This window comes from Taeniopygia guttata, chromosome 27 (genome assembly GCF_048771995.1).
Source record: "Taeniopygia guttata chromosome 27, bTaeGut7.mat, whole genome shotgun sequence".
NCBI classification, from domain to species: Eukaryota; Metazoa; Chordata; class Aves; order Passeriformes; family Estrildidae; genus Taeniopygia; species Taeniopygia guttata.
The window spans coordinates 3,244,367-3,272,099 of NC_133052.1; the positions used below are offsets into that span (position 1 = coordinate 3,244,367).

A 27,733-nucleotide genomic window follows, 5' to 3' on the forward strand; every position below is an offset into this window, starting at 1 on the left:
ATGCGGACGAGACCTTGCTCTGGCCAAAACAAAACAAAACAAAAAAATTTAAAAAATTCAAATTAAAAAAAAAAAAAAAAGAATATCAAGTCCTGTGGCTAAAGGAGGAGAGGCAAGGGGGGGGATCCCAGGAATCTCAGTAGGGAACCCCCCGGCCCCGGCCACCCCGTGGAGGCACTCGGCCAGGCCCTCGGAATGTCTTCCCGTAGGAAGCCGGCGCCTGGGTTGGGGCACCCCAGCTGGGACCCGTTCCTGCCCCACCGGGAGCGGCTGCTCCCGGCCCCAGCTCGCCGTAATTCTGCATTTTGGCCTCTGGATGCAGCAGCGCGTTGCTGTTGCTCCCCTCGGATTTGCCGAAGGATTGCAGCGAGTGGATGCTGATGGGGACTCTGGCGAAGCGCAGGTCCTGGTCCCCCGGGAACTGCAGCGAGCCCGTGCCCTGGTAGCTGCTGCTCTCCCCGAGGTGGCTCACGGAGCCCAAGAAGGTCCTGCTCTTCCCCAGGGCTTGGGCGGAAGGTTCTAGAAGGGTCTGGCCCGGGTTGAGCTCCTCGGAGCCGTCGGCGCTGTAAGTCCTGGCGTAGTCGGGGCCCGGCGGCTCCGGCTCGGGCTGGGCGAGGAGCTGCAGCAGCGCAGCCGTCACGGCCGGGTTCAGCTCCTGCGCTGCTCCGCAGAGATCCGCTTCGGCCACGGCAGCAGGAGCAGGCGGCGGTCCGGGGGGCTCGGGGGGTCTCTTCTCTGGTGGGACAATGCCAGGAGGACACGCTGTGGAAGGGTGACTTCTTTTAAAGAGCGTTTCAAACAGACACAAAGACATTTTCTAAGCAAATCAAAACCCTGCCGAGGCCGCCCGCGCTGGGATGCTCTGGGAAGAGGCGGAGGGAAGAGTTTGAACGCTGGCTGGGAGATCAACGTTCATTAACAACGTTCATTAACAATGTTCATTAATGCTTTCAGCCCGGCCCTTGCGCACCCAACTCGCCGGCAACAGCTGCCCTAAACACCTGGGCACCACCCGTGCAGGGAATTCCCGTTCTGGGACCAAAGGCTAACTCCGAGCAGGAGGCAGATGTGGAGCCACAGTGCCCGAGGGCCGTGGCAGTGTCCGAGGGCCGTGGCAGTGCCCGGCTCTGGCACCAGGAGCGTGGCCAGGATGCGTTTGGCCAACACAAACCCCAGCCCAGCACACGGCTGTCAGCTCCCAGTGCCCCCTCAGCACCCCGAGGGCAGCAGGACCTGCACCCCCCTCCACCCACCCCAACCCTGCCAGCAAGAATCCAAACCAAACTCGCCCCCCAAAACTTTGCAGACTGCCCTGAGCACGAGAAAAGCCTTCTGCTTCCTCCCCCCCTGCCCCTTCACCCCCGAGTTCCTCCCAGATCGGGGTTTGTTTCCCTCCTGGAAGAACAAAGCTCTGTTGCCCCCAGCCCCCCCTGAGGCTGAGGAAGCACAAAGGGCTCGGCTGGGAGGTGGGAGAGGGAGCAGAGCGCTGACCCTCCCCTGAGCAGTGCCACACCTGCGGGTGACAGTGACATCCCCGCAGGGAGCTGCTCCCCTCCCAAAACCAGCCCTGCCTTCACCTGAGCTGCCTCCTCTCCCTCGCCCACGGGGGAAGGAATTTCTGGCGATGGCAGAGCCCACGGACACCTTGGTTGGAATCAGATCCTCAAATCATTGGCAAAACTGGTTATTAAAAAGGTCAAACTTTATTGTGAAAACCAGTAGTCTTCCAGGACCACCCCTCCACCCGTATCCATCAGTCCACTTTGAAAACTAGATTGTATTGAAATCCAGAAAAATAAAACAACAACGAAAAAAAAAAAAAGAAAAAAAAAAATAAACCAATCTTCGGGTAAAATTTGTAAAGCCAAGCTGATCTGGGGGACAGCAAATCATTCCAAAGAATTATCAACAGAGAACAACGGCATCGAATTCCATCTGCTCTACAGTAACCTAGTTATCTTCCAGGACTAGGGCAACAACAACAACAAAAAAAAAAAAAAAAAAAAAAAAAAAAAGGAGGAGAAAAAAAAAAAGAAAAAAAAAGCACGATCACAACTGGCTCGTGGTGGGCGGGTGTTGAAGGCACGAGAACACAGCACGTTCAGCTACATTGCAGGAGGTGGGATCGGGCCAAAACAGGCTCCCCGGAGAGTCTGAGACAAACTCAGGAGGCGCTTCTACAATTTGGTGAGGTCGTCACAGGCTGTTGCTAATAAATTCAAAAAATCAAAAGAAACAAAAAAAAAAAAAAAAAAAAAAAAAAGACATGGAGACATTTACACTCACCTTTGGAAAGGAAATCCGAGAGCTCACTGACACAAGCAGGTTGTTTTAAACTATAAGAAGCAGCAGTTTGGTTCAGCTTTAGGAGCTGATGAGTTTCAAGGCTCAAAAATCAGCTCCAGGTAGAACCAGGCACTTGTGGATGCTCAGGTTTTACCTACACAGCTGCCACTATCCCTCCCTTCAGCACTCACCACTGTTTCAGCTCTTTAAAATCATCTCTGCAGGTTCATTTACTTATTTACTTATTTAAGAGGGCAGGGAGGGGATGGTGAAAAAAATCTGGGAAAAAATGCAGAGGTGCAGCAGCATCCTGCGCAAAAAAACTCCCTGGATGTGCAAATTGATTGCTGGGGGGCAGGGTTTGAGGAAGAACTGACCCTCCAAACTTTTTGGGCAAACCCAATTCATCTCCACAGTGAAGCACTCATGGATTTTTAGGGTAATATTTGCCCGTTTTGGGCTGTTTGCAGCTGTTCAACCTCCTGAGCAGTCCAGCACTTACCACAGGGAGGGGATGATCGGGGTGTTTCCTCCTGATGTCCAACCACATCCTACCCCCTTCCCTCCTCCCATCCTCTCCCTGCTGCCTGTTTCCCAACGCTCCAAGGAACCACTCCTGGCTGCAGGGAGCGAGACGCCCTCCCAGCTCGCACACAAAAGGGGATTTATTTCATTTACCTGTGCTCTCCTCGGGATGCCTCGCTGGGCTTTTCCTGGGCCCCCTCTGCTCGCCGCTCTTCTCCCCGTTGCTCTCCTCCAGGGTTATCCCAGGCTCCTGGCTCTTCATCAGCTGGCTCAGCAGAACGGCCAGCACGTTCTGCATGTCTCCCTGAGCGCCGGCTGCCTCCGGGGTCTGCTGCTCCTCGGGCACCTCCGCAGGCGGCTCCTCTATGGCTTCCTCCGCCGCCGCCGCCGCGGGCTCGTGGTGCTGCGCCGTGGCCTCGGTCAGGGCCGTGATGGACTGGTTGAGAGCCTCCAGCTGCTGCTGCATCTCGGGGTTGGAGTGGACGTTGAGCAGCTGGGCCATCTGCGGCACGCTCAGGTCGGTCTGGCTCTGCAGCAGGTTCAGCAGCACGGCCAGCTCGCTCTGGTTCAGCTGCTGCGTGATGTCGCCCAGGCCTGCGGGACACGGCGGGAGCGCCGCAGGGAGGTCAGGGCTGGGAGCGTGGTGGTGTACGGGGTAAGGAACAGAACTTCCCATAGCCCTGCATCCCGGGGCCTTGATCCACACCCCACAGCGATGAACACACCTTCCCCACATCCCACAGCAATGAACACACCTTCCCCACACCCCACAGCAATGAACACACCTTCCCTACATCCCAGAGCTGTCCTCCACACCCCACAGCAATGAACACACCTTCCCCACATCCCAGAGCCAGGAACAAACTTCCCCCACATCCCACAGCCCTGATCCACACTCCACAGCAATGAACAGACCTTTCCCACACCCCACAGCCAGGAACAGACCTTTCCCACACCTCACAGCCATAACCCACATCCCCCAGCAGTGAGCATCTTTTCTGCATGCCCCACAGCACTGAGCACCCCTTTTCCACGTCCCACAGCACTGAGCACCCCTTTTCCATGTCCCACAGCAAGGAACTTCCCTTCTCCACATCCCACAGCACTGTCTTCACATCCTGCAGCACTCAATGCCCTTTTTCTACATCCCACAGCCAGGAACTCTCCTTCTCCACATCCCACAGCCAAAATGCACATCCCACAGCACTGAAGACCCCTTCCCCACATGCCACAGCCCTTGGCCACCCTTGTGTCTGTGTCCCAGGCTGGGGGAAGGCAGGGATGCTCCGTGAGGAGGATTTCGGGATGCAGCACGGTAGCAGCACCCCGTGGCACTGCACACACACTGCACCCACAGAGCTGCTGCTGCACTGCCCCCACACCTCCCCAGAACCACAGCACACACTCAGCTCAGCCAAGACAAACTGCCCCATTCCCGGGTTTGGGAAGTGGGGGCACCCCAAGGATACCAGGCTATGGGGTGGGGGTGAGGGGGCAATGGATGAGGATGGCAATGGAAGCTCTGAACCCCCCGCAGGGAAATCACAGCTTGGCCCCTCCTGAGGACCCCACAGATCCAAATCCTCCCTGCTGCAGCGGGAAGGTTTCCCAGGATGGAGCTGAGCTGCTCTTTGGGATGGAGGAAGGGCGTGTTCCCTGACACAGCACAAGGAATTAGGTCAGGCAGAAGGCAATTCCTTCCTGGGAGCTGGCCTGGGATCACAGGACTCTGTCCTGACCTGCAAGGATCCAGGTTATCCTAAATACATCCTGGGAGTGGCATCCCCTCCCTTCACAGCCCAATGACAAGTGACAAGGGTGTCCCTTCACGGTGACAGTGACGCTGGAACTTTTTGGGAATAAGGGTGGCAAGGGTTTGGTTTCAGCTGCTTAAAATGGAGCTTCTCTTGCTGGTAATGCAACGGAGAACGGGACATTCTTTTCCCAGCTGTTTGTTAATCCAAGCACCACCTTTTGTCCATCTGCCATGTTTCACTGAACACATGGATTGTGCATTCCTTGGAGCAAGAACTGTCTTCCTCGTTACTTGTCAGCACAGCATTGGACACAAAGGAAGCCTTAGCCCATATCTGGGTTTTTGTAAGGCTTCTACAGAACAATCAGGGCAGCTTTGTGTCAATCCACATTCCTGCCCTCCAACTATTTCCTGGGGGTTGGTCACTGCTTGGAACAGTGCACAAGTCCAGGTCCTGCCAGTCTGGATGACCTTCTCTGCAGCAAAGTGCAATAATGTTGATTTTTATCCACCAGCCTGACACTTCCCACACCTAATTTTCATATAATTTATCAACAAGATCAAACTTCAGCTCATTTGCACACCCTGGACGTGGCTCCACCTTCCAGCCTATGATTCCTATGATTTGTTTCTCCACTGGCTGAAGTGACTCAATGACACCTTTCATCATTCAGCCTCTTTTAGAACTAATAACACAGCTCAGAACAAATTCACAGTCAGCTCATCAGTGACTTCTGAAGACCAGACAGAACCTTCTGCGTCTTCACAGCAGAGAGAGGAGGAAAAAAAAGAAAAAAAGAATAAAAGAAACGAGGACAGGAAGAGCCTGGAATGCCCTTTCTGCAGAATTAGAGGTGAAAGAACCAAACTGGCTTAAAAACAAACCCAAACCTCCCACACCCATGGAGGGAACACACCGGGAGCTTTCTCCAGACCCAGGTGGGCACTGACCTACTGCATCTGCAGCACCAGGCTCTGCTTTGAGCTGGGCAGGCTGGGGGGGCACAGGACTGCTGTTGTTTTTCACAGTGTCTGTGCTTGTAACAGAGGTAGTTTCTTTCCGAGAAACTTTTGATACCGGAGGCTCCTCCACGGCCACCCCGCTCTGCCGCTGCCGCCGGCGCTTCTTGCTCCACAGCTCGTGGCAATCCTGCCAGTGGGGGAGGCTGCAAGACAGTGAGAAACGTGGCAGGGAAACCAAGGCAATCATCAAAACCCACAGCAAGCCCTCGGTGTTGCCCAGAGAAGCTGTGGCTGCCCCTGAATCCCGGGAAGTGGCCAAAGCCAGCCTGGATGGGGTTTGGAGCCACCCTGGGATGGTGGGAGGTGTTCCTGCCCATGGCACTGGATGGGATTTAAGGTCCCTTCCCATCCAAACCATTGTAGGATGCAACTCTGTAATGTTGTAAAGGTGGAGAAATGGATTCAGGAAGGAATATTGGGAAGAAATTCTTCCCTAAAAGGCTGGAATGGATTTCCCAGAGAAGCTGGGAAGTGGCCAAAACCAGCTTGGATGGGGTTTGGAGCCACCCTGGGATGGTGGGAGGTGTTCCTGCCCATGGCACTGGATGAGATTTATGTGCCTTCCCACCCAAACCATTGTAGGATGCAACTCTGTAATGTTAATCCACTTTTACAGGTGGAGAAATGGATTCAGGAAGGGATATTGGGAAGAAATTCCTCCCTGAAGGGTTGGAATGGATTTCCCAGAGAAGCTGAGAAGTGTCCAAGGCCAGGCTGGACCAGCCTGGGGCAGTGAAAGATGTCCCTGCCCATGGCAGGGGTGGTACTGGATGAGTTTTAAGGTCCCTTCCAACCAAACCATCCTGGGATTCCACGATCCCTGACTGCAGCCAGAGCAGCACAGGAAGGGGCAGGTCCTAGAGCCAGCAAAGGCAGTGTAAAAATAATTTACTTTGCCCTGGGATCTGGTCCCTGAACGTGCTGGGACCTCACAGGGCACACAAAACCGGTGGGTGCACCAAGCTCTGGGAGTGTTAGGAAAGGCCCTTCCTTGAGAAACCCTGAAGGAAACAGGGATTTCCAGAGCTGTGGCTGCATTTTCACACAAACCAGACATAGTTTTATCATCTGTTTGATTGGAGTGGAAAAAAATTGAGTGACACTGCTCAGCTCTGGCAGTCAATTAACACACAGCCTTAATTAGGCCTGAGCAGCTCTCCATGGCAGGGACAGGGCTGTGCTACATCTACTCCTGCACATCTTCCAGCAGAGCTTTAGAGCATCTTACAAACATTAAACTGGGCTTTATAAACCCAGCCTGACATCAGGCAGAAAACCAACAGCACAGGAAAAGCCATTTGCTCAACCACATGACCAAATACAAGGGCAGAGTAGAGAGAAGCACCCAGAAATCATGATTTTGGCTGAAAAGATAACCACGTCTCCTTCCCAAAGCTCACTGAGGGCGGTGGCAGCTGGGACTTACTCTGGAGGTGCCATTTTGCTGAGGTCAACGTCCTTCAGGAAGTCACTGTGCAGGGCCTGCTCTGCTGTGCAGCGCTTGCCAGGGTCCAGCGTCAGCATGTGGTCCAGCAGGTCCAGGGCAGAGGAGGGAATGCTGTGGGGAGAGTGGGAAACGTGGATGAGTTCATGGAAAACGTGTGGGAAAGCTCAGTGGGAGAAGGACACCTCAGGCCTAAGGGGAATCCACAAAGCCAGAGCACATCGAGGGTGATGCAGCAGCTCAAAGGCACCAGCAGGGCAGGAATCAGCTCTGCGGAGTGGCTGGAGCTGTGCCTGGGGGGTTCAGGCTGGATTTTGGGAAGGTTTTTCCCCCCTCAGAGGGTGCTCAGGCACTGGAACAGCTCCCCAGGGAATGGGCACAGCCCCAAAAGCTCCAGGAGTGTTTGGACATCGCTCTCAGAGACACGGTGGGATTTTTGGGGTGTCTGTGCAGGGCCAGGAGCTGCACTGGATGATCCCTGCAGGGCCAAGAGCCCCAGGAATGTTTGGACATCGCTCTCAGGGGACAGGGTGGGATTTTTGGGGTGTCTGTGCAGGACCTGGAGTTGGATTGATGATTCCTGGATTTTGGGAATTTTTATCCCCTCCCAGAGGGTGCTCAGGCACTGGAACAGCTCCCCAGGGAATGGGCACAGCCCCAAGAGCTCCAGGAGTGTTTGGACATCGCTCTCAGGGACAGGGTGGGATTTTTGGGGTGCCTGTGCAGGCCCTGGAGCTGCACTGGATGATCCCTGTGGATCCCTTCCAGCTGAGGACATTCCATGATATTTCCACTCTCTATTTTGCCATTTATGAGAAGCACCTCTGCCACAACTCCCACCAGATCATCCCACAGGCAGACAGAGAACATCCCTCTGAAGATGCCACGCTTCAGGAGAGCTCCCAGCGCACTCCCCAACCCCAGGGAACCTCTCTGGAGGTGCAGGAGGTGTTGGGAGTGGGGACAGGGAGCCCAGCCCGACTCACAAGGAGAACTCCTCGCGCAGGCGCCGCCGGTATTGCTTCTTGGGCTTCATAGTGTTGAAGTAGGGCAGCTTGATGACATCTGGCCACACGGCTGGGCAGGGGCTCCCACAGAGCCGGCTGGGGGCAGGGAAGCACAGTCAGGTGCAATTCACAGCACTCACAGAATCCCCAGCTTGGAACAGACCTTCAGGATCATCGGGTCTGACCCAGCCCCAACAGCTCAACCAAGCCCTGGCACCCAGTGCCACCTCCAGCTTTGGGTTAACACCTTCAGGGATGGTGACTCCACCACCTCCTGGTCCCTGGAATTTCCCAAAATTACCCCAAATTCACAGAATTCAATCACTGGGTTGGAAGAGACCTTCAGGACCATCAAGTCCAAGTCAGCCCCAACTCCTCAACCAGACCCTGGCACCCAGTGCCACCTCCAGCCTTGGTTAAACACCTCCAGGGATGGTGACTCCACCACCTCCCTGGGCAGCCATTCCAGAACTTTATCATGAGAAGGAAAATGTTGAGCTTGAGTTTATAAATCATTCAAAACAATGATATTTTATTTTTCTTACTACAAAGTTTAAAATCTTAATGTTTCTTACTTTAAACTTTGCAAACTCACTAAATTTTAGGATTTTTACAATAAGGGTGGTCAGGCTCTGGCAGAGGCTGCCCAGAGAAGCTGTGAACTTGATAGCCCTGGAGGTGTCCAAGGCCAGGCTGGACACCTGGACAGGGTTTTGGAGCACCCTGGGATAGGGGAAGGTGTCCCTGCCCTGGCAGGGGTGGCACTGGATGGGATTTAAGGTCCCTTCCACCCTAAATTACTCCAAGATTAAAACTTTGAGTGTGAGAATTAATTGAGATCAGTGATTTTTGGACTCAGCAAACACCAAGGTTTACGGAGGGTACATAAATCAGCAACCACACACCTGATTGTAGGTGTGGGGACACCTGATTATTCCCATTTTCATTCCCAGGCATTCCTAGCCCTGCTCTCCAGGCAGCTTAGAGACCAAGAGCTCTTCTAACTCGCTGCCTTGTGTGCAAGAGCAGCTCCTGCAGCACCTCCCCTCACAGACATGCGTGTGCAAAGCTTTACCTGATTAATTCAAGCTGAGCCAGCTCCAGATTGGCTTGAAAAATAGGCTTCTTTGTAAACAGTTCCCCGAGGATACAGCTGGAAGGAGGAAAAGCAAGAGGTCACGACAGCAAACCCTGGGGACGAGCGTCTGAACACGGCAGCGTTTGTGCTGGGGAGAGGCTTTGCCTGAGGAGGGTGATTTGCATCAGGGCTTGTAGTGACAAAGTGACCTGTGTGTACCGAGCCCCCAGCCCTGGGCTCCTGGGAATCGCCTCCTGCTTGGGGCAGGAAGCCCCTGACACGTTAACTCCTCGCAGGGAAAGGAGGATGTGTCAACGTGAAAAGAGCCCAGAGCTCTCGTTTCCTCCAGGTTCAGCTTTTGTTTGGATTTTACTTCCCCAGCTGCCTGTGGCTGTCAGGGCCAGCAGAGGAGCTGGATTTGTGCGCACTTGTACAGTTTGGAGGGAAAAAAGAGGAGAGAGGGAGCACCTCTGACTCCTGCAGCCCTCAACATCTCTCCTTCAGCCACCAGGAATCGGTGCCAGGAGTAGCTGGGGGGATGCAGGCACCTGGCTGGAATGGGAATAACCCCATAATTATGATTAATTACTGTTTTTTTCATAACCTCTCTTTGTGTCATGAACCCTGCTGAAGTTTAGCTGGGAACATCCCAGTGGGAAGTGCACACTGTGGGGAATCCTGCCTCAGTTCTACTGCTGGATCCTCCAGTCTCTGCCTCTGAATCACCCAGAAAAATGTTCCACCTTTGTGGCTGAACTGGCCAGACTCCTGTTCCCCAGGCTTCCTGTACTACTGAAACTTCCTGAAACTTGAAATATCTACTTTAAAATGTTTTAGCTGAAAAAAAAAATAAAAATTAGTGACAAACAGCAACTTAAAGAGTTTAGAGAAAAATTCTCTAAAAAACACACTGAAGGAGGGAGCAGCACAGGGCAAATGTGTCACCCCTCCACAGCTCTGTCACCCCTCTTGATCTCAAGGGTACATCAATATCAGGTTGGTTTGCAGTTTAAATAGTGAAAATTCTGTTCCTTACCCTTTCTCATTTTCAAACCCAAGGAAAACCTGATTCTAGGAGCTTTTACTAAGTGGTTTTAATGAGGGGACACACCCCTGTCCCCTCACAGCACAGCACTGTGACGTATTCCTGTCTCACCCTAACACCCTGTGCGGTGTTCGGCTGTGGGAATTCCAGCTGTGGGAATTCTAGCTGTGGGAATTCCAGCTGTGGGAATTCCAGCTGTGGGAATTCCAGCTGTGGGAATTGACACGAATCACGGAGCAGCTGCCACGGGAGTGCTCAGGAGCTGCTTCCAGAGGCAGGGAAGGGCAGCAGGACTCACCCACAGCTCCACACGTCGATGGCAGGGGTGTAACGCTCCTCCCCGAGCAGCAGTTCTGGGGGTCGGTACCACAGCGTGATGACTTTGTTGGTGTAGGGACGGCTGCAAAGCAAAAAAAACCCCAAAAACAACCATAAAAACTCATCCCAAGAGCCACAAAACCCTGGAAACTTCTCATTTTTACTTCCCAGCTGCAGTAACACCTGTTGGTGGCAGCAAGGGGGGTTTAAAGTGTCTGCACTTCTGAGTTAAAAACAGCTGAGGAGGTACCATGGATTTTACAGGAATCGGGTCTTGTTGTAAGTACCTCATACTGAAAATCCCTGACCCTCAGCAGGCTGCCACCACTGAATGGTGACTGATCTTGCAGCAAAACCTGCTCCAGGGCAGGTCGAAGGCAAGCACAGAAGTTCTGGCTCCTTCTGAGCTGCTCTTCTACTGAAAAGTTATTAACATCAGCCAGGAGTGTATTTGTCCAAAAGCTGGAGCTGGATGATCTCACTAAAAATCATTTGTCAGGACTTCCAAGTGAGGGATTATGCGGATACTGAGAAGAAAGAAGCTCATCCCACCCAGGTAAACCCTTTCCCCTCCCTCACCTCTCCTCCGAGCTGTAGAGTCGGGCGAGCCCAAAATCTGCAAGTTTGATCTGCCCACTGAAAGACAAAAAAAAAACAGCCCCTGGTTTAAATCACACTTAAATCACAGAATTATGGACTGTATTTAGCTGTCAGGGACCCATCAGAACCTCAGATAAAGGGTGAGGAAACCCCCCCCAGTGCAGCAGAAAAGCCTCACAAAGCCACATGTGCAGGAATTACTGCTGGATAGGCCAGGCTTAATTCTCCACTTCTGACTGAATGCTTCAGAGAAATACAAAGTTAAAAAAAAATCCCAAAACCCACCAATAATTCGGTGTCATCTGTATCACAAACCCTTCCCAACAGGCCAATAGCCCAGAGAATTTTTTTTAGGTGGATATTGAGACATTTGGTCGTAATTTGGACAAAATTCTTGTCACACCTCCTGAGCACACCCAAGATGAGGACAGCACTGAGTGCTCAAAACAAAACCTGGAGAAAAAATGCTTGGAGAGATCTCCAAGCGGATCCACTCCCAGGTTACCTGTTGTTCAGTAAGATGTTGGAGCACTTGATGTCTCGATGAAGGAAATTCTTTTTGTGACAGTAATCCAGACCCTCCATTAACTGTTTCATGAAAGACTTGATATGGTCCTCTGAGAAATGTACCAAGCCAGATTCTAGCAGCCCCATTAGGTCATGGTCCATGTACTCAAACACAAGGTAAAAGGCACCTGGGATAATAAGCAGAGAAATGGTTGAAAACAAAAGGAGACACACAAAAAAGAGGAAGAATGAAAGGAGATTAAATTGTTGAAAGAGTCTTTATTGTGCATAATTCTGCTGAAGTTGTTTTTTTTTAACAGTCCTTTGCTGTTCTGGACTTACTGGGTGTCCTTTTCCTTCAAGGAGTAAAAAAGCTCCAAAACAACAAAGTAGCCCCACCAAGCTGAGCTCTGAAATTAAATAACACTCAAAATAAATTCCTCTGAAGTTCTGGCCACATTTACCTTTGGTTATTTTCTTACAAGAGAGTTTGCTGAAGGACTACTGCCATGCAGGGTTTGAATTTGTGTTCCCTTCTCTCTCCTGGAAGAGAAGGTCCCAAACAAGAGCCAGCGGGATGCTAAAACTCTCTTTTTCCACAGTGACTGAGGACAAAGAACTTTTTGCACTATTAGTAAGTTTGTTGCCACTAATCAGTGTTAAAGATTTTATTTTTTAAAAGACTGCTCTCCTGTGACTCTGCAGGAATGCAATCATCCTTTGATCAACTCACTCCAACTGGAACCTGTCCTTCGAGGCGAGGCCAGAGCCAGATCCAACCTCGCTGGACGCGTAGGAGTAACACAAAGAAACAAACCAACCCCAGAGCCACATTTTCCACTAAAAAAGAGGCTGAATGAAATCTGTGTGATTGGAAACCACCCCTGCAGCCAGCTGTACCTTTGTCCTTCTTGAAATCCAGTGCATCTTGTTTGTCCGTGACGATCTCCTTCATGTTGACCACGCTGCGGTGGATGAGCTGCCGCAGGATTTTGATCTCGCGGATGGCCGTGATGGGGAATCCTTCCTTCTCGTTGTCCAGGCGCACCTTCTTCAGAGCCACCAGCTCACCTGCAGGGCACAGAGGGCTCACAGCCTGCTCACCTGTCGGAACTCAAAATGTCCCTCAGACATTTTTGGAGGTTCCAGGCCCAGGTCAGGAGCGTTTCAGACCCTGGCAGGCAGCTGGAAACAGCTGTGATTTTGGGTTTGAGCCATGGAATGATTTACCAACCTTGCAGGAAGAACAAGAAGTCACAAAAGTTTAGATATTAGAGTAGAAATAGTCACAAAGTAAAGGGAAGAATTTTTGAGAGCTGTACAGGGGGGTTTTGGTTTTGTACATGGGGGTCAGAGGTTTTAAGATAGAGGGATTTGGGCCTGTCCTGTCCTTCCTCTTTCATCTTCCTTACCTCCATGTTCTTGGTGATGTTGGCACTCACAGATTGGTTTAGAGCAGAAAAGCACCATTTAATATAGGTAATGGGCATTGGAGAAAAACTGTAAACATGTAACATGTAATGTACCATATAAAAGATAGAAAAGCACCATTTAATATCGGTAATAGGCATTGGGGAAGAACTGTAAACATTTAATACGTAATGTACCATATAAAAGACAGCAGCAGCCCTGGGCAGGGAGAGAAGAAGCAGTCGGGAGTCAGAGAGGATGTCAGGGTGTGTGTGTGCCTCTGCCTGAGCTGTGAGCAAACCACAGCAGCTCAAGAAGAAAATCTTTTAGATAACTTGCAATAAACTGCCTTGAGACCGGACGACTGAAGACTACTGAGTCTTTCTTTAAAGCACGGGTTGGAGGAGAGACTTTTCCACCACATGGAGCCACCCTGAACTAGGGTGAGCTCTGGCACTCACTTGCACCCCCAGGAAATTTGGAGCAGCCCCAAGCATGGGAAATGCCCCCTAAGGGATCTCCCTGCTCGCTGGGGTTCAATCGCTCCGCTGGGAGTTCTCACCTGGCACCTGTGCTTCTCCTAACCTGCTCTCTGAGAAATGGGTTTGCAGAGCCCTTACAAAAAAGGATAAAGATAAAAAAGATACTCCAAAGATATTCTAAAAGATACTTTGGAGAAACAGGACTGTGAAAGATGTATTGTAGTAGGACCCACATAGAGTAATTTTAGATGATTTGCTTTAAGACATTTACAGCATGGTGTGGCAAAAGCTGATAAGAAATGCTTATAGTATACTGTAATTAAGAAATTAGTTGGCTTCTGATTGTGATGGCATGAGTTATAACATCTGTATTGTCTCACCTGTCTCATGAGACTGAAAATAGAACAAAAGCTTTTAAAGTACTTCTCAGTTGCCCCATCTCTGGGTCAGAAAAGGGCTTTAATCCAACACTGCTTCACCACAAAGGGGGAACAGAATTTTACCCTGGAATTTCCCAAGCTGTGCTGCAATAAAATCTGACAATTTAAAAAGCAGGGGTTCAACTGGCACCTGTGACCACCACAATCTTCTGAACACATCCCAGGGCACAGGATCTCACCAGCAAAGCAGGAACCTGGGCACGAAACTCAAGATTCCAGAGCTTCTGCTCTTCTTCCCCTTTTGGAAAACACCCGATGGAAGTGCTTATCCCACTTGTGGCCCTGGCAGGGAGGTGAGCACAGCCACAAAGTGGAAGTGACCTGGAGCCCTGCTCACCTGTGTCCTTGTCCTTGGCTTTGTACACCTGCCCGTAGGTCCCTTCTCCGATTATCCCGATGATGTCGAACTTGTCCACGCAGCGCTTGCCCCAGTCGCTCTCCGTCTGCCTCCTCTCCCCGTAGCGAGGACAACAGATTCTGCACGAGGGAAGAGCTCTGTGAGGCACCCGAGGGCTCCAGCTCACTGCCACCCCCCAAAAAAACCCACCTGATCCACTGGGATAATGCCTAAAACACAACAGCAAAGCTCAGGCACGTTGGCTTTGCGCTCTCTCCTGGGCTGGGTGATGTTTGTAATTCTACCAAAACTATCCTAAATCAGAACACACCCCAAGAACTGGAATTTTCCTGGGTTGGCTATTGGAAGCTTGTATTTCTCCCCAAAATTACCCCAAATTAGAACACACTCCAAGAATTGGAATTTTCCTGGGTTGGAATTTTCCTGGGTTGGCTATTTGATGCTTGTGTTTCTACCAGAATTACCCCAAATCAGAACACACCCCAAGAATTGGAATTTTCCTGCGCTGGCTTGTATTTCTCCCCAAATTACCCAAATCAGAACACACTCCAAGAATTGGAATTTCATGGGTTGGAATTTTCCTGGGTTGGCTATTTGATGCTTGTGTTTCTACCAAAATCACCCTAAATCAGAAAACACTCCAAGAATTGGAATTTTCCTGGGTTGGCTATTTGATGCTTGTATTTCTACAAAATTTTCCTAAATCAAAACACACTGCAAGAATTGGATTGTTCATTTCACTGTGTTTTTTTGCTGGATAATCCCAACCACACCAAACACAGAAGTATTATCCTGGATTATCACACTACAGCAGGGCAAAAATTAATGTCTGGGATATTTTGCAGGATGCTGGACGTTTGATTTTTTTTTAAATTTAAAACACTCCATATAAAACATCAGGGGATTTTACTCCCTCAATAACTGCTTAAGTTTTCTATCAGGGGAAGTTCTCTCGGCAGTGAATGTGGAATTGTGGAATCTCAGAATGGTTTGGGTTGGAAGGGACATGAAATATGATGAAATGTGAAAGGCAGGGACACCTCGCACTGTCCCAGGGTGTTCCAAGCCCTGTCCAGCCTGGCCTTGGGCACTTCCAGGGATCCAGGGACAGCCACTGCAGCTCCATGGCCAACACTTCAACCATGAACTGCATGAAGAATCCAAATTTCCAATATGGAACAAGCAACTTTTGAAAACAACAAGAGCTTTATACAGAGATACTCATCCAGAGGTTTCTCCTGGCTAAATCAAAGAGAAAAGCGCTTTTGGGGTAGATGTGGATGAAAATTGGACACTACACACTCCAGCAATTTCTACCATTAATTCTAAAATAAATGGGGCAAGCTGCCTTTATCTGAGGGTCCAAATGTGAAACAACCTACAGGAAACATTCACCACACTGAATAATACAGAAATAGGAACTTGTTTTCTCTCCCATCTCACTTCCCTCAATAAAAAGCTCTCAGATCAGTCGGGGGGACTTAGGAGACTCAAAGATTTAAATTAAAAAAAAAAAAAAAAAAGAAGTCAGCCTTACTTTGGTCTCTTTTTGAAGGGTTGCTGAGGTGGTGTGGCTGCCTTTGGTTCTGGGGAGTCGGGAGGAGATGGGTCCCCCCCAGGGAGCTCTGGGGGGAGCGGGAGGTCCGTGAGTAAGTGTCGTGGTCTCTGCTCTCTGTCTTTCTTCACAGGTTTTGGAGGAAGAATCTCTTTTGGACTAAACTCCGAAAAGTTAATACAACACAAAAGTCAGACTCAACAGCCAGTTAAACAAACAAACAAACAAAAAGTTACTGCAGGATAACAGCTCTGGTTGACAACGTCAGGTTTAAGTGTCAAAATTAGCACAATATAAAATAAACCAGGTTAAATTTACAGTGCTCATACACCAGGAGAGAAAAGTGTCAGAGTGGAACACATCATGAAATGAACACACAGGTCTGCACTAGAACTTGCTCAATTTGCACAAATTGGTACCAGTAATTCGGAGTTTCCTGTGAGGCAGCTCAGGGGATCAGCCAGCACCCACTTTCTGACCTTTACTTCCTCTATTTACTCCATTTATCACCACGAAATTAAGTGCTTGACTTGGTGAGGACCACTATAAATGCAGACCCAGAGATAAACCTTCCTGCAAAAGAAACTTTTAACCTCTTAGCAAGGAGTGAAATGTGGCTTTAACTTCCAAATGCTGCTGAGGAACCGAAAGCTGACTTTTTAAATCCAATTATCAGGAGTTTGGTTTAGGCTGGCAGGAGCAGAACCTACTTTCTCTTTCATGTATTCAGAGAGGAGAACTCCTAGGTTTGAGTAGTCACAAATTCTCCATGCAAATCATTGCTTCACCAGGAAAAGGAAAAAATTAAGAGATCCAAGGAGCCTTCCCAGGTCTGTTTTTATGGCAGGAAGCAGATTTGGTGTTTGAACCATCAGGTCTAACACTTTAGAATAAATGAACTGATGGAAGTAGGTCGTTTTCCCAATTATTTTATTAGACACTGCCTAATAATCTGCAATAATATCTTGTGAAATCTACTTAAGGAAGACAAAAACCACCAGAAATGGGAGAGGCAGATGGGCTGAAACTCTCCCCTCGCTGACAGCAAAATCCTTAGGAGCAGAATAATCCTGTTCAAATATCCAAGAAATTGTTACGGCTGGAAAAGATCAAGTCCAACCATGAACACTGCCACATTCACCACTGAACCACAACAAGATTCAGCCTTTGTCCAGAATTAAAAACAACTTTCTTTCTAAGACCACGGTGGGAAGGGTGAGGTGTGTATTCTGGAGAGAGAACCTGCAGTGCCCAAATTACCAATTACCAGTTCCCAAAAATTCCCATTTTCTTGCATTTTATCTGTTCAGTTCTCTATTTGCATATCAGCATTTGGTTCCTCTAAGCTCAGTTCCCCCAGGACACCTGGGCTGGTCAACAGAGGGAGGAAGCCAAACAGAGCCTTCAGAGCTGCCCAAGCAGAGAAAAGACCGAGAGTGAACACCAAGAACACACCAAAAGCTCCTTGGAGCTCATTTCTTCCTCTCCTGTGAAGCAGCAGGAATTGGCACCCCAAAACCTGCAGGAATGGCACCCCCAAAACCTGTAGGAAAGGCAGCAGCCAGGTGAGTGCTGTGTTCTCAAGAAGCTGCACAAGAGCTGCATCAAACCAGGATTAAATTCGTACCAATTCCTCCTAAACAGCTTTTCTTCCTCTCCTTGTGAGCCACCCAGGCCTAAAAGCACCAGAGGAGGTGATAATTCTGGAGAGGTTAGAGCGTCCACTTGACAAAGTGTGTTCTGTCCTTGGGCACCTCAAAATCCAATTTCCAACCCTGTATTTGCCACGGGCTCAGGGCTGGAACATTCCCCAGGCTCAGCAAGGACAAAAGTCCAGCTCAAAGAGTTTTGCTCCTAAAAATGAAGGCCACTGGTGAAGGGTGAGATTCTGCACAGTCAGGGCCACATGGAACTGCCACCAGACTCAGCAAAACAAGTGGGATTTCCCATCCTTTTATTGGGAAAAAGTCACACAGAGGCATTTACTGCGCCCCAGCATCACCCTCAGCACCCCAGCCCCGGGGTTAGGGATAAAACAATTTTACAGAGCTAAGCCACACCTGGGTGGTAAAAAAACAGAGCTCTAGGTGTGAGGGGTTGAAAAAATAAAACAGAAATTTGCAGGACAACTTCTGGGATTGGAAAGGAGGGAACACTGCAGCAGGATCTGCTTTGCCTGGCATTTGGGTTGGGAAAATCAGCAGGCAGCTCAAAGCTCCTGCTCAGCACAGAGGTATTTAAAACCAGAAATATTTGTTGAGCAACATCACACAGGGAGGGCAACAAACACACACCAGCCTCACTTTTAGGTTGGAGGCAGTGAGAACATTTCCCTGCTCACCATCAATACCAGAATCATCCATGAGAATAAATTCAATTATTCAGAATATGTAACACTTCACCACAGGGTGATTGTATCGAGTCAGAACTGTGGGATACCACACCAGTCACTAAAAATGTGCTTTACTCCCCAATCCCAGCACATCTTTAGTGATGACTGGGAGGATACAAGAGGTTTTAGGAACTACAGGCTAAGCAGGTCACATTAAAAAAAAAAAAAAAAAGTATCACTGATGACCTTAAGTTAACAACACTGCAACATACTAACAGCTAGAAAGGACAGAAAAAACATCTATTTGGGTGTTTTTTTTTCTTCTTCGCCACTCCATTCTGGATATTCTGTTTCTTTCTTCCCACCAAAAGAAACCCCCTGAGTGGGGTTTTCAGATAAGTTCATCACAAGTCACAACCACCCCCAGCCCAGCCAGAGCTACAGAGGACAGAGCCAAGAATGCTGAATGTTTTGACCAGAAATGATCAGGAAATAAAGTTGAAGCAGGTGCAGTTTCACTCATTTTTCAACTTTTCAAACAAACAATACCTACTTCTCAAGCAATAAATTGCTTGCATCGATTACTCAAGAATTAAGACAATACTCAAGTTAAAGCAATGCTGGTTTTTACACGTAGGCATGGCCTGTGAATCTGGAACAGAAAAAGCTCTGGTTTGTGTTCTTGTTAAGGATTTTTTAAAGAATTGTTAAGCTTTTTCCTGTTCCTTGAGTATAAGTTTCTAAAGAATTAAGCAAACAAACAAACAAAAAGGCAATTTTAAAGTAAGTGTGCAAACAGCTCCAACACACAGAGAGGCAAAACCCCAAATCCACGTTCCATCCCTGTAATAAATATAAGCAAAGAGTGATGTGAAACCTTTACCAAGCAGCAGCCAAACCTCTTGTTTCCCACAGAGACAAGAGGCAACAACCTGCAGGAGATCATAAAACTCTCCACACAAACCTGGCAGGCCCAACACCTGGGATAACTCCTTTAAACCAGCACCACAGTTGTACTCTGCAGGACTAGCTCATAACTGTAAAACCAACCCAAAAAAAACCCCAAAACCCTCTTTATTCAAAGCTTTGCTCTTAAATGCAAAGGGGATGCTCTGGTGTGACCTTACCTATCCAAGTCATCTTCCCCAACTAAAATAGGGGGGAGCGGAAGCGGAGGCAAGGTGGAAGTTTTCAGGTGTGGGATAGCAGCCGTCACAGACACTTGGGTTTTTGTAGCCACCTGGACAGAGGACTGGGAGTTCACCTGAGAGGATAAAGTAGACGTCCTTGGGTGGGAGGAAGAAGATGGCAAAGACGTTGGGGCTGAAGGAGGGACCTGAACAGGAGTCACTGGGGCTGGAGGCAAAGGAGGGACAGCGGGAGACGGAGGCAGCGGCGGCAGCGGCGGCGTGGGAGGCGGAGGGGTGGTGGTGGGCAGAGGTGGAGGAGGGGATTTGATGGTGGGAAGGGGGGGTGGAATCTCCTTCTCTGCTGTGTCTGTCTCCTTTGGAGATACCAGGTCCTCTACCACTGCTACAGGCTTCGAGTCTTTTGTTCCCGTGGGTTTGGAATCCCTAAGTGGAACAGGATGTTTCCTCTCCGAGTTCTCCTCCGCCTTGGATTTCGTTGTCTCCGCAGGGGCTTTAGGTTCTGCGTTGGTGGACAGCAAATGAACCGAGTCCGTGTCCAGAGCTTTCTCAGATTTAACAGTTTTGGTGACTTTTTTAGACTCCGCCCCAGCCTCCTTTAGTTCAGCCAAGCTGTTCTCCTTCCTAGCCAGGAAAACAGGGGAGCCTTTCGCCTCCTTGCCGTCCACCTTGGCCGCAGCGGCTGCCGCGGCCGCTCGCTCCTTCTTCTTCCTGCTGAGCTCCGCTCCGAGGCTGGAGTTGAGCGGGAGCCTGCTTGGGGAGATGCTGGAATGGCGACTGCGGGAGCCAGACCTCTGCTTCTTGCTGTGAGATGAGTGTCTCGAGTAGCCAGGACTGCGGCTCCGGGATTTCACCGATTTCCTGTGGAGAGAAATGAAACGGAGATTTTCTCACCCTCTGAGCTGCTCACCAACAGCTGAATGGGTTACTGGGCAGCTCAGAGAGGCCACACCACCTCTCAGGAGAGGCTGAAGGTACTGAGAGGAGTTTCTGAGTCAATCAGGAGCAGTTCTATACCATCATCATCCACCCTTCCCACTGTCACACTGGGAAGAGAAGGGAAGGATCAAGGCTGGGCAAGCCCCAAGGGAGAGAGGAGCTCACACACCAAACAGGAGACTCCAGCCAAGAGGATGAGCTGGCAGTTCAGGAATATTTCACAGGAATTATGTCCAGCTTTAAAGGAAATGATGGATAAAACACAACCGCCCTCACAGGGATGCTGCCTCAGGAAATTGGGCACTTCAAGCTCGTTTTACCCCCCTGGTTCTTTTACTGCCATCAGAACTCAAATGTGCATAGTGTGATTTGGAAGAAGGAAAAATAAACTCCAGGAATTTTAACTCTGTTGGTCAAGGTCTTTCTGTACAAAGAATGGGCTCTAAATCAGGTGTGTGTGCAGAAATGATCACAGAAAATCTGCGCTGGGAGAGAAGCGAGGCAGGAAACTACCTGACACCATCAGGGTTCCCCCCACATGAACCTGCTCAGGAGAGAGGGGAAACTGGTGGGGAAACCAGATAAACACCAAAATGGAAAGTGGAAAGTGGTACTTCCAGTACCCATATCAAATTCCTGGTAAGCCAGAACTGTTTCCTCTGCTCCAGAAGGAGGGAGGATTGGGCAGGGTGAGGTAGAAGGCTTTAATGGTGTGGTAGGCTCTGATGCCAACAGGACAACCAAAAATTCTGAGTTCAAGTACTGTAACAGACACGACACATCTAATTTGGAAAACACACAATTCCATCCAAACAGTCCCACAGCAGTTACAAAACACACTTAATAGCAGCAGTTCAAACACAGGCGGCCCTGGCTCCCTTGTATCCACACTCGGAACATAATTAACACCACCAATTAGTGCTATCCCAAGACAATAAACATTTGGAAAATAAACTGGAGAAGTGAGACAACAGGAAGTTCCTGTCCCAACACCAGCAGCACCTTGCAGGAGGAGCAGCTGTGAGCGTGGGAGGTGAAGGGTGTCCCCACGGGGTGTGGGGCTCCCTCCCTACTCCAAGGATCAGCATTCCTCTCTCCCACTTGGAAGTACAAGCCCAAGCCTCATGCTGACAGTGGTCAAAGAACACCAGGGCTGTAGGTAAATCCTTACCTTTAGACTTGCAAAATAAATATACAACCAGGAGGAGAAAAAAGCAGGGTCTGCAGTCACACAGCTGTTTCCCTCCTCAGCACACTGCTCTGCCTTGGGAATGGGAATGCTGCCTCAGGATCACCTCTTTTTCCAAGGTTTCTGCTCAGTGAACTGCCAGTCTGGGCTGCAGTTTGCCTGCCACCACCAGCTGGGAGAGCAGTTACCTTTTCAGCAGCTCCAAGACATTTCCAGGCTAAGGAAAACATTCCTAATGAATCCTGGAGGATGTCACCGACTGCAACCACAAAGTTTTGGGGTTCCCTACTGCAATTCATCCAGGATAGACTGTTCAAAATGCTGCAGTGCTCCTTCTCCTGCTCCCTGTCTTCCATCCTGCCCCACGATTAACCTCCAGGAGTCACTGCAATTCATGGAATCATGCAAGGGTTTGGGTTGGAACAGACCTCAGAGCTCACCCAGTGCCATGGCAGGGACACCTCCCACTGTCCCAGGCTGCTCCATGCCCTTGGGCACTGCCAGGGATGCAGGAGCAGCCACAGCTTCTTTTGGAACCTCTGCCAGGCCTCCTCACCCTCACCAGAATTTAATCCAGGTTTGGTTTAGGGGTTCCATGTGGTGGGAAAGTTGTTTTTTTTTTTAACTTGTGTTTTTAAAGAAAAACTTAGTAGTTTCTTGTTGTTTGGTTTTAAGGTAGTTCATTGTAGGTTATTTAAAAGATTGTTTTTTTGGGCTATTGTGGTTTGGTTAGTAGTTTAGGTGGAGGTAAACACACTCTTGATACTCTGTTTTTTGACTTTTTTTCTGCTTTTGGGCTGTTGTTATTTTTTATATGGTATATTACGTGATAAATGTTTATAGTTTTTGAAATATTTATTACTTATATTAAAAGGTGTTTTTTTATTTTAAATTAATTTTTAAGTGCTAATATCACTAAAAATATGGAGGTAAGGAAGAAGAGGAAGGATAGGACTAGCCAAAAATCTTTTTAACTTAAAATCTCTGCGTCTTATGTATAAAGTAAAACCCCCCCCTGTACAGGTGTTAAAATCCCCCTGTATACTAAAAAATTCTTCCCTTTATTTTGTAACTACTTCTATAATATCTAAATTTTTGTGACTTCTTGTTCCACCTGCAAAGTTGGTAACTCATTCCATGGCTCAAACTCAAAATCACAGCTGTTTCCAGCTGCCTGCCAGGGCCTGAAATGCTTCTGACCTGGGCCTGGAACCTCCAAAAATGTCTGAGGGACATTTTGAGTTCCAACACAGAGCAATCAAACCAGACCACTCGCCAGATCCAAAGTGAACATCCCCAAAAGTCCAAATAATCTTATTTAAAGATGCTAATTTAGAAACAGCCACCAGGGTTCTGCCTGGACTGGGACAGGTGAAGGTGGGGAAGTGCTGCACTTCCTCCCTGACCTTCCAGCAGCAAAGATCCACACTCCTCTGCTCCACCAGGAATAAATGCACCCATTGCCTCCCAGTCCTCTTCACTCCACAGGCAGCCCTCGCCCTTCTTCTCTTCACTAACAATAATTCCACACTTATAACTGCTGTTTCCAAGCCCATTTTCCAGGCTGCTTTTGGAAGAAAACCACTTCTAACCTCTGGAATGATTTTTTCGTGGCTTTACCTGTAGCCATTTAATAGCACTTTTACCCCTTTGTAACATTCCACACCTTACTTGCTTTGTCAAGGTTGTCCAGGATGGATCAGGGGCAATTCAGCCTCACATTCCTTCCTCCTTCTGGATAAAAATGATCTGGGATTAAAACCCACCCTGCTGCCCCTCCAGAACTGGAAAACAGAAATAAAAGATACCAACCATGACAGCTGTGAATTAACGAGGAAATGATGGATTCATCTAAAACTCCAAATTAAAAAGCACTATGAGATCTGTTGAAGTCACACACTCAGAAGATTGGGATGAAGGGAATGCTAGAACCTTCCATGCTGAGATGGCCATAGTTAACAGGTGTCAGCAGAGGTGACCTGCAGAGCCCCACATCCACAAAATTCCACACCATCCACCCAAAATCACCTACAAATATTTCAGTATTTCACCTGCTCTAACAACACAGAGTTAAGGATAAAGTAGAAAATACTATCTGGGAAGCCTGACTGCCCCAATTTCTCAATAAACAAACTTTAATTCTTATTTTTGAATGCCCAGCAACCTTTCACCACTGCAAGGACCCAGCCTGTGCACGCTCACACACGAGCACTCAGCACCTCCAGCAAGATGAGGGACTCTGGAATTCCACATTTTAGCTGCAGTGACAACATTCCCCACACAGAATGGCAAAGCACATCTGTTATTTTCCCTACTGACCAAACCATCCTCGTTTCCTCCTTGATTGTTTTCCACAGCCACTGGAAATGCAAACACCCTGGGTTTTCTCCAATCAGCACAGCACATGGGTGCAGTTCCCTAATGATGTGTTTTGGACATGGAGATGAAAGAAAACACAGAATGTACTAAAAAAAACCAGAAACCACCTCATATTGTCAGTCAGTGGAAATAATGGAGTGTCCCAGAAAAGCCTGAGGAACGCAAGCCGTGCTCAGGTGTTCCCTGTCTGAGTGTGCCAGTTAAAGAGGTTTTTTCCTCCCAAAAAATGTTCCTGCCTCTCCACAGAAAGCAGAGAAGGGATCAGCCACTGCCCAAAGTCAGCTGCCTCCTTTCACACTCATCTGCAGCACATCAGGGTGAGGAAGGCTCTGCTCATCCTCTCCCTCAGATGTGCCCTGAGCTTCCCCAGTCTCCAGGTGAGCATCCCTCTGTCTCCTGGATACACCTGACCAAGAGTTCCCCACCTCCAGTCTCACCTCTCATCCTGGGAGCTCCACAAAGCAAAGCTAACACATGAATTACAACTCAGACTTCACCTGAGACATGGAAAACAGGTGAAATTCCCTCTGTCCCTTTGCTACAGTCACTGCAGGCAGGTGTTTTCCAAAGGGGCTGGAATACCTCACACAGTCAGTGAGTTATCTGCCCAGGAAAGAGAGAGGAGTAAGTTATCAAGCCAGAGGTTCAGAGAGTTGGGTACAAGCTGAATGTAAACAGTGAGTAACCTTTGGAACTCATCTGGTTTGGGGTCCAGCATTTAAGTCAGAGATGTCCTTAGAAAGTTGCTCTGAAAGTTTAGGGCAGCAGCACAAAATGCCCTGAAGTTGCTCCCATAAATCAGGGAAATGAAACTGCTGGATTTCTCTACTCAGAAGCAGCCAGGCACTTACACAGAGAGGTTCTCCTGGGGAGAAAACTCTTAGGATTGCTCTGCAGCTCCCAATGGCTTCTCCCTGCTCAGGGCTGGACACTTACTCAGTGCCACAACTCTGAGTTGTGTCAGTGAACTGACACCTTGCACCCTCACCCTTCCAACGGGTGAGCAAATAACGTGTCAGAGTAGCACCACCAGGCAAAAAGGACTGAAGGGAAGGAGCAGAAAACCATCCAGGCCTATCCCTGAGAACCTCCCAGGTGTACACAGAGAAAACAGGCCAGAGGAGGAGCAGCCTGGAGGAAATTTTCACTGTAAAATCACAGTGGAATACAGAGATTTTACGTCAGAGCATCCAGGGGGGTTGAAACCAAGACAGAACTGCCAGCAAGGACAAAGGCAAGCTCTCCATGGAAGACAGCACTCCTGAAGTTCAGAGCTGTAGTAACAAAGACCAAATTCCAAAAGCCCCGTGTGCTTTGGGAGCTGCTGAGCTGCAGGATGCAGCACAGCAACCAGGGAGCAGAGCATTCCTATGGCCATTGCATTCCAGGTCACATCTGAATTGCCATGGAGCTCCAAGCAAAGCTCCACAGCATCCATGGAGACAACTGGAAACTCACTGAACGTTAAGCCAGGGCTAGAGAAAGAAAAGATCAACATTAGACTATGTCACGGGATGATTAATGAACACCTGAAATAAAACGCACAGAGCTACCTTGAAATAATTGTTTCTTTCTGGAGCAAAGTTACTGAGTAAAAGGGGAATGAGAGAAAATTAGAGATAAGCCAAAATCCAGCTGGTTGCTCCTTGCCCTTCCAGACTGCCCACATTTCAGAAGGTAAGAAACTCTAGCGCTGAGAAAACAAAGTTTAGGCTGAGAGATGGAGTTTGCACGTGGCTGCCTCTAATCCAAGGGGAAAGAAAAGACAAGACAGTTCAGAAAGAGCAAAATTCACCCCAAACGAGCCCTCCTGAAAAGCAGGATCACACTCCCACATGCAGCAAACAGATAAAGGCTTCCAGAAATAGGTGAAAACATTCCCCACGGCTGAACTTCCCACCAGGTAAGCGCCTTAGATCCTGCTCCGGGAGCCTCCCCACGCAGGGGCCACTCCAGAGGTGGGTGTAACTTAATCCCAGCAGCTCCTCCAGCCTCCCTCCCTGCCCGGAGCCAACATGGACGCTGCCTCCCGCCAGCCACAGAGGCGCTTCCCGAAGTGTCAACCCCATTTCCAAGGGAATGGTCAAGGCCCCAACTAAAGCCAACTCCACACACGTCACTCCATGGCCAAACTGGGCACCAGTGGGGAGGAATCACAGAGTCAAGGAGTGGTTTGGGTTGAAAAGGGCCCTCAAAAGCATCCAATGGGTAGGAACACCTTCCACTATCCCAGCTTGCTCCAAGCCCTGTCCAACCTTGGACAACTCCATGGATGGAGCATCCACAACTTCCTTGGGCAAGCGCGCCAGGGAAGAATTTTTTCCCCCAATATCCCACCTAAACCCACTCTCCATCAACCTGAACCCATCCCCCCTATATCCCATGCCTCCAAACTCTCCCGAGCTCCCTTGTGGCACTCCCAGCTCCCGGGGCGAGGTGGGGCACACGCACCTGGCGATGGGGCTCCGGCTGACCGAGCGCTTGGAGGCGAAGGGGCTGCTGGAGCGGCGGCGCCCGTAGGGGCTCGGGGACCTCCCGCTGTAGGAGCCGCTGCCCCGCTCGTAGCTGGACGAGCGCCTCCGGCCGTAGGGGCTCACGGATCGCTGCCGCCGGCTGTAAGGGCTGGGCGAGCGGGCGTTGGATTGGTAACCCACGGGCTCCTTGTAGGGCGGGCTGAGGGACTGGCGGCGTGAGGATCCGCCGGGGCTTTTCCTGTAGGGATCGTAGGTGCTGGAGGTGTGCGAGCGGGGCGGGCTGAGGTCGTATTCCTGCACGTAGGACGCTCCCGAAGGGCTGTCGTCCAGTTTTGGGCTGTCCGACCATTTCCTGTGAGGGCTCCTGGATTTCCTCTTGGGGCTGTCGATGGTTTTGTAACTTTTGGGAGCATCCCTTTTGCGATGGCTTTTGCTGCGCTCTTTGTGGCTGGACTTGAGCTCCCGCTCCTTCCTGGATTTCTCCTTGTGCGCCTTGGCCGAGCGCGATTCCTTGTTGCTGCTCTTGGAGGAGGAGAGCGCCTTGGGGTGCTCCTCGCTCTCCAGGAGCCTCTTGGAGGATCCCGATATCCTCTCCTTGGCGGACCTGCTGGAAGCATCCAGGCTCTTTTCCAACTTCCTGTCCTTCTCCGCCTGTTTGCTCTTCATCAGCTCGCGGAGCCGCTTGTGCTGGTGGTGCCGGTGCTTCTGGGCCCTCTCGCTCCTCTCCGCCCTCCTCTCGTCGTTGTCCCGCCTGTCCAGCTTGAGGCCCACATCGTCCGAGAAGGTGTCCGAGTCCGAGCTGATGTCATCGTACTCCACCAGCGGCTTGATCACCGCTCCCAGGGGCGCCGCCGCTTCCTGGGCCGCCAGCGGGGACTCCTTGGAGTGCCTGGACTTGTGCCTCTTGTGCCTGGAGCCCGCCCGGTGCCTCTCCTTGCTGTTGGAGCTGCCGCCGCCCGGCTGCGAGCACGCCCCGCCGCCGTCCTTCTTGCCCCCATGTCTCTCCGGGTTTGGCATTCCTCCCCCGCTGCGCTCGGGAACGGCGAGGGGCGGACTCGGCGGAAACCCCCAACTTCAAACTCCCTCCGCGCCCGCCCCTCGCACCATCCACGCCGGCCTCGCTGCTCCCGCCTCACACGGGGAGCGGGGCCCGAGGCCCCGGAGGCGGCGGGAGGGACGGGCGGGGGGGGGGGGACGGAGCCGGGAGGGGAGGGGGAAGCGCCGCGGCCTCACCGCCTCATCCGAGGGGGGGCCCAGGCCCGGCGGGCAGCGCGGCCGCCCCGGGAAGGCGGGGCCCGGAGCGCTGCCCGCGGCCTCAGCGGCGGTGGCGGGGCCTGGGCGCGGATCCCCGGCCGAAGGGGCCCCGGAGCCGCCGCCGCCGCCCCCGGCGCGGCCCCCGCGCTGTGCCCGAACCGGAGCGGCGCCGTCCGGGGGCACC

General features: G+C 50.3%; 1 protein-coding gene across 2 annotated transcripts; it reads right to left on the reverse strand.

Moving 5' to 3' along the window:
• On the reverse strand, positions 1–27,439 carry CDK12 (cyclin dependent kinase 12). 2 transcript variants are annotated; one of them, XM_030256411.4, is made up of 14 exons: positions 26,273–27,439; positions 19,294–20,175; positions 15,817–15,993; positions 14,259–14,398; positions 12,490–12,660; positions 11,588–11,777; positions 11,062–11,118; positions 10,463–10,564; positions 9,117–9,194; positions 8,021–8,137; positions 7,017–7,148; positions 5,519–5,733; positions 2,965–3,405; positions 1–762 (listed from the first exon to the last, which is right to left on the reverse strand). In XM_030256411.4, the coding sequence occupies exons 1-14, from the start codon at positions 27,310–27,312 to the stop codon at positions 137–139; spliced, it is 4,368 nt and encodes a 1,455-aa protein (XP_030112271.4). In that variant the 5' UTR covers positions 27,313–27,439; the 3' UTR covers positions 1–136. The 2 variants fall into 2 exon arrangements, with proteins under 2 accessions (XP_030112271.4, XP_030112272.4); XM_030256412.4 differs by lacking the exon at positions 1–762 and adding an exon at positions 1,682–2,209.
• Between the last annotated feature and the right edge of the window lie 294 nt (positions 27,440–27,733).